Source organism: Vigna unguiculata, chromosome 8, assembly GCF_037176805.1.
Source record: "Vigna unguiculata cultivar grain cowpea cultivar isolate G323 ecotype 2 chromosome 8, ASM3717680v1, whole genome shotgun sequence".
Classification (NCBI taxonomy): domain Eukaryota; kingdom Viridiplantae; phylum Streptophyta; class Magnoliopsida; order Fabales; family Fabaceae; genus Vigna; species Vigna unguiculata.
The window spans coordinates 6447992-6454952 of record NC_140799.1 but is presented as its reverse complement, the minus strand read 5'-3'; the positions used below and the strand labels follow the sequence as shown (position 1 = coordinate 6454952).

Here is a 6961-nt window from a genome sequence, read left to right as displayed (position 1 = left end):
GCATTTAAGTCATGTTTTAGGCAATATAAAAAGTTGTTTTTAGTTGCAACCTTTTCTTTTGGAAGAATGTAAATGATGAAAACGTATACATCTTTGTATGCTTGTTGGGCAGCAAATATTATAATATCTTGTCAAATAGTTTTACACTATTATTTGGAATGTTACAAAATATCTCTTTTAACATTTTTTTTATAGGTAGAGTTAATTTATTTTTACCTTAGTTGTAATACTATTTACATGTTAGTGAAACTTTATGCAAAAACTTAAATAATGTGTCAACCAAAAAAGTATTAGGGATTTGATGAAAAGTTTGTTATATATGAGACTTATTGACCTTTCCATGAATTTTGTTCACATTTTTTTAACTTAATTATTCTATACAATATTTATATCATTGAATCCAAGAGTGTCATCTATAAGTTTAACATGTTTACGTAGAAACTTGGTTAAATTACTCTTTTGGTCTTTTTATTTATCAAGTAGTGTCAAATTGGTTCTCTAGCTTTTCTTTTCTCAATTTGGTCTTTATTTTTTGGTTTAATTATGCCTTTGGTCCCTATTTTGGAGTCAAAATCTCAAAATGGTACCCAAATTTTTGAAAGTCTCGAAATGGTCCCCTTTTTTGTTGAAACGTCTCACGTTTGCCCTTTCCGTTAAGTCAAGGTTGACGTCGTTAGAGGGAGTGCCACGTGTCAGTTTCTCGATTTTTTAACTTTTTTTATTAATTTTTTTTTTGAATTTTTATTTTATTTTTTATTTTTTATTTTTGAATTTTTTTAAAAAAATAAAAAAATTGTCACGTGTCAAGCTGTCATCGTGCCACGTGGCTGTGACAGTGACATGTGACATATTACGCCACGTGTCATTTTCTTAGTCTCAATTTGGTCCCTTTATTTTAATTTGTCTCAATTTAGTCTCAATTTTTGAAAAAATAAGCAATTTTGTCCCTCTTCAAATTGAAACAAAATTTAATTTTATATAAATGTTATACAAATATTTTTATTAAATTTGATATTTTTATTATACATTTTTAACATAGCTAAGTTTATTTAAAATTATGTTTGACATTCAACTTTACTTAAAAAAAATTTCAAATTTTAAATTTATATGTATTTTATTGTAACATGAACTGGTTAATTTATGATTTTTTTTCTATTAACATTATTTTCTATTAACAACTTTTACACCATTTTAAATAAAGTTCAATGTAAAATATTAATTAAATGAACATAATTTGGTTAAAAATATTTACTTGAAATATCAATTTTTATGGAAATATTTGTGTACATTTATATAGAAATTAAATTTGATTTCAATTTGGAGAGGGACAAAATTGCTAAGTTTTACAAAATTTGGAACTAAATTGAGACAAATTAAAATAAAGGGACCAAATTAAGACTAAGAAAATGACACATGGCATAATATGACACGTGTCACTGCCACGTGGCACGATGACAGCTTGACACGTGGCAATTTTTTGATTTTTTAAAAAAAATTCAAAAATAAAATAAAAAATAAAATAAAAATTCAAAAAAAAAAATAATAAAAAAAGTCATAAAATCGAGGAACTGACACGTGGCACTCCCTTTAATGGCGTCAACCTTGACTTAACGGAAAGGGCAAACGTGAGACGTTTCAACAAAAAAGGGGACCATTTTGAGACTTTTAAAAACTTGGGTACCATTTTGAGATTTTGACTCCAAAATGGGGACCAAAGGCATAATTAAACCTTATTTTTTTAAAAAATGATTCAATTTGGTCATTGCCATCAATATTGACCAAACAGTGTTAAAGTCAACGCTACGTGTCAATTCATGATTTTTTAATTTTTTTTTTGTTTTTTAAACATGTCACTTCACAGTTTGCCATGGTAGCTTATTTAGTTTGAGTTTTGAGATGATGAAAGAAAATATTTGATTTATGTTATGCTGCTAAGGATTTCTATGTGTTACTTTTGAATGTATAGTTACTATAAGTGATATATGTTTGGTGAGATAAGTAAATTGTTGAGAATTAGTGCAATAGAAAATGTATGATGATTGAGAAATGTAGGAGTGATTGTTTTGAGTGCTGAAATATTATATTTGCATTGTTTTTTTTTTCTATGATCTGGATTTGGCATTTGGCAACCCTTCTACGCACTGGGTAAAAATGTTTACAATTGTTGGCAGAGAGCTCTAGTGAAGCTTACATTGGGCGGTGCCTAGATGGCACCATAATGTTGACAGTGAGTCACCGACATTGTCTCAATCATGCTAGGGGAAAAGCCTTACAGAAAGTTATCTGTTTTGGAACGTTGGGCGGTGGGACTTTTCGCTAGGTGGCAATCCTAACTTAATTTTTTTTTAAAATAAGTAATCTTAGAACCTTGCCAGAAGTAGTAATGTAATGTTGAGTTTCATTAACTATTTTCATAGGAAAATACTACCGTGTAGGGTGCTAAAGTGTATTGAATAGTACTTTGAGGTGATACTATCTTGACTCAAATACTATTTCACTCATATGATATTTAGGTGGTGTGAGTCGAAGGATATTCCACATAACAAATAATACAGTATAAAAGAGTATCACAATTTATATAATAATTTAGTTTAAGTCCAAAACATGAATCCAAAATTCTAAACACTAAACCAAAAAAAATAAAAAATGTCAATAATAATATTTTTTAGGCTTAAATACCTTTTTGGTCCTCATTTTCGTAGTGTTTGTTGCGGATGGTCCTCATTTTGACAGAATGTTTAAAATGGTCTTCATTTTTACCGAATGTTTAAAATGGTCCTCATATTTACCGAATGTTTAAAATGGTCCTTATTTTCGCAATTCGTGTTTTATTTGGTCATTTTCTGTAACGCCGTTTAAATGATTAACGGAACATTGTACAAATGGCATGTATTAGGGTGTGTTACGTGTACTGTACAGGTGTGGTAATTAGATATTTGGGGTTAAATAAGTGAGCTAGGGTTTTGGTAAGGAATGTTTGGATAGTTGGTGAGTTTTGGCAATATTGTTCCTTCATTCTCAATTGGTGTTGCTACAATCTTCTTCTTCCTGCAATCTCATTATATAGGTATGTTACGATCCCAATCTTCTTCCTTTACCTCTAGTTGTAATTGTTGGAGACAACCGTGTTGTATCACTTCGTGCATTGTTGGTAGTTCGAGAAATGGTTGAAACGGCGTGCCATATGTACAGTACACGTAACACACCCTAATACAAACTGTGCCACTCTGTTAATGATTTAAACGGCGTTATAGGAAAGGACCAAATAAAACACGAATTGCGAAAATGAGGACCATTTTAAACATTCAGTACAAATGAGGACCATTTTAAACATTCTGTCAAAATGAGGATCATTCGCAAAAAACACTACGAAAATGAGGACAAAAAATGTATTTAAACCTATTTTTTAAAAGAAATAACTTATTTTTATTTTTATTCTATTTATCACCTTTTTCACTTAATTAGCTTTCTCATTTTATTTCTCTCAACTAATCTTATTATAATAGTTTAAATATATAAATCTATTATGCTAGTTTTCAAATTGCAGGTAAAGTGTCATCTTCTCCTTCTACCACCTCATTTTCTTTGCTTTCTAGAATCTAGTAATATTGTAGTACTTTTCGTGTGAGAACTGTCACGTTATTTTTCCCTACCATTCAATTACATCGTACCTTTTCATGTGAACTGAACAAACATATGCAAAAAAGTAAAAAAAAGTGTTTATTCAATAAAAGCATGAAATTACAATGGAGCGTACTTAAAAGAATAGGAAATGAGTAGGTCTTAAAAAAAACTTTACTTTTACTTCCAAAGTTTAAAAATAAAATAAATATAATTAAGAAATTATTATTTAGAATTGTGAAGTAGATACTTTTAAGAATAAGGATATTTTCAATTTAAATTTTGTTAACTTTTTCTTATAATTTTGGATGACATCTTTTTTAAAATAAAAATAAATAAAAAAATGAAAAAGTAATTTAGGATGACATCTTCTTTAAAATAAATAAAAATAAAAAGAATAAAAGAATGAAAACATTTAAAAGATGTCATTTTTATTTCGATTTTTATTTCGAAAGAAAAGGTTGTCAAATTTAAATAATGCCATTTTTTTCATATAATTATTTGATAATTATAATATTCAATTTAACTAGTTTCCTCTGTCTCACAAAAGATTATTGTAACATTAAATCAATATATGTATGTTTATTGGTTAATTACTCACATAAATAGTTAGATTTTCTTTTTCTTCTTTCCACTTTTCAGATTCTTGTTAAAATATTTTTTAAATATCCGCTTTTAAAATGTTGAATGTAGCTCCACCATCAAAGCCCCTGCACCAAACAGCTGCACAACTAAACTTGCAATTAAATAAATATTGCAAATAATAAAAAATTAAAAATAAAAATATACCTTGCACCAAACACAAAGCAACTGGACAAAGATAACGGAGAGTCAACGGAAACAGCAGCGGCCACGAAACCACCACACAGATGACACGAAAACTCCACACAGAACATTAATGGTATCCATGGCACCCACAAGCATAACAAACTCGTCAATTCCATTTGTTAATTCGAATTCTGAAAATTGAAATTTTGCAAATCAGAGTCTGTGAATAGAGGTTATTAGCCTTTATTTTTTTTAGTGTAAATTTGGTTGCGTTTTAATTGAAAATAAAATTGTCCAAAATTCTCCTTCCATAGCAAATGTTATGTACAATAACCAATTCTTCGAGTCCAACTTCTTAGATCTATGCAAAAAAGGGCGACGCAGCCGGTGAATCCTCCTAGTGCGGCGATGAATCCTCCTAGTGCGGCGGCGATTCAAAACCTGTAATGAGAGAGATAAGAAATTTACAGATCCTCTTCCGATTTGGACATGATCGAGAGACGACTCGGTCTCGGTTCGAACGCGGATCTTCTCCTCTGTTGATGCGAGGAAGGACGAATCAACGCGGTGAGAGCGCGTTTCACCCACTCACCTTCGACGCCTCCGATTCTGACGAGCGAGTTCTTCATAGCGGAACGACGCATGTTGAGCCGGTTTGAGGGAAACGAACCGGCGGATGTGTGGTTGTGACTGTTCTTGTGGAGGCTGCAGCGGAACGAACCGGGATGATTGGTAGGGGAACACATACACGTTTTCTTCTGAACCGTAACGTGGCGGTGGTGCTTCTTGACGATTACGTGGCTCGACACGGTCCGGCTCGGGGAGATGGATCGGTCGAGGGCAAACCGGACGGAGGGAGATGGCGCCGTGCTGATTACGTTAACACGCGTCGGGGAAGTTGAACGGTGCGGCATGTGCGAGTGAGAATTGTCGAAGAAGCTTGAAGAAGACGAGCGAAACGGTGCGTTTGACGTTGAATAAGAACAGAATTTGGTAGAATGTGAGAGAGAAGAACGAAGCACTGGTCCACTAGATTTTGTTGTTCTGGAAGAACTCGCCATTCATAAGCAACAAAAGAAAACAGAGAGAAAAAGGGCAAAAAGGACTTTTCGTATTCTTCTTCTTCTAAGTCCCCTTTGAGGAGTTGGTTCGGCAAACCTAGCGACTCTCAGAGGCTTCTCTTATAGTCTTTAACGCACGGTTCGCACTCGTCATTAACTTCTCTTTTGGAGGCTTTTTCGTAATTGACCAACTTAACCATGGTTAAATGAGTTTAGGTAACGATGTGAAACTGGAACCGTTGATCTTTACTAGGAGGTTTCCTCGAGTGCCACGTGGACCATAACAACTAAGGTTAATGCCGTGATGATGGGTTAATGAAGAGTTAACTAACCGCAGTCAACCATTTCCCTACCATTTTTGAATAATCTTCCACACGATGAAGAGGCGTTTATACTTGACCATGTTGTTACGACGCATAATTAATGGCCTAACTACTTTCGCTCTAATTTTTTAACAACAAAATACAAATATACGTATACGGTACTAGTGGAATACAGTTATTTTTTTTATTGAATTTGATTGGCAGCATTATATAATTCAGACTTTTAATAAGGTTTTGGAATATGTATGGCGTGACATATCTTCTAAATTGCATAATTAATTGACCCAATGATTAATTATTTTAGCCTAAAAATATTATTTTGGTACATCTACCTAATATAAAGATTAAGTTTAAGAGGAATGTAAATTAAATTTTCAAAGACTTTTCCAAATGGATATAGTATCTCTTTTGAATCAAATATTGCTTTCGCAAGAAATGAGTTTAATTATCATGAAGTCCAATAATAATGTTCTTGAAAGTTTTAAATGTTCAAAAGTAAATTTCAATCAATTATGCTAGAGTAAGAATATTTGAGTTCAGTTTGATTTTCATTACGTAGTCACTCAAACCAAACATAAAAATCAAATGTAATTCGGTATTTTTTTAATTTAAATTTAATATAAAATTCAAAAATCAAATTGAAATCAAATGCAGTCCAATTTGATTTAGTTTTTACGATTTATGTAGGAAAGCAAGAGTATAACCTCAGTATTTATTAAGGAAATGAACTAATTGATATTTAGGTAGGAAAGAAACTACCAACAAAATATTACTTTTTTTACTTTTTACTTTCTAACTGAGAATAAGAATTTTAATTTTTTCTTTCATCAAATTTTTATTTCATTTATATAAACCGTTCTATTCAAATCAGTTAATATAATTTAATCTCATATTCTGTTAAATCATATTTGAGAAAAAAATATATATAATTCAATCCTCATATTAATTATTTTATCTTCACATGATTTATACATATGACTATTTTATTTTACAATGTTACATGTTACTTAAAATTATATTTTTATTAAAGTTTTATTACTTGTTATATTTAAAATAATAATTAATAATTTTAGTATACGATACTCAATCTACTTTATGATTATAAAATAATAATTAGAAATTTATACACTTTATATTAAATATATTTTTACATATTAATATGAAATTATTTTTATTCATATATTAATT

At 30.6% G+C, this 6961-nt stretch overlaps 1 protein-coding gene across 1 annotated transcript; it reads right to left on the bottom strand.

Annotated features, from left to right (window-relative positions):
* Positions 1-4172: 4172 nt before the first annotated feature.
* LOC114193386 (uncharacterized) lies at positions 4173-5559 on the bottom strand. The gene is made up of 2 exons (XM_085665302.1): positions 4718-5559; positions 4173-4580 (listed from the first exon to the last, which is right to left on the bottom strand). The coding sequence occupies exon 1, from the start codon at positions 5448-5450 to the stop codon at positions 4854-4856; it is 597 nt and encodes a 198-aa protein (XP_085521428.1). The 5' UTR covers positions 5451-5559; the 3' UTR covers positions 4173-4580; positions 4718-4853.
* Between the last annotated feature and the right edge of the window lie 1402 nt (positions 5560-6961).

Excerpts from the sequence above, each read along its gene's own strand:
- LOC114193386 (XM_085665302.1), bottom strand. The coding sequence starts at position 5,450 with ATGGCGAGTTCTTCCAGAACAACAAAATCTAGTGGACCAGTGCTTCGT.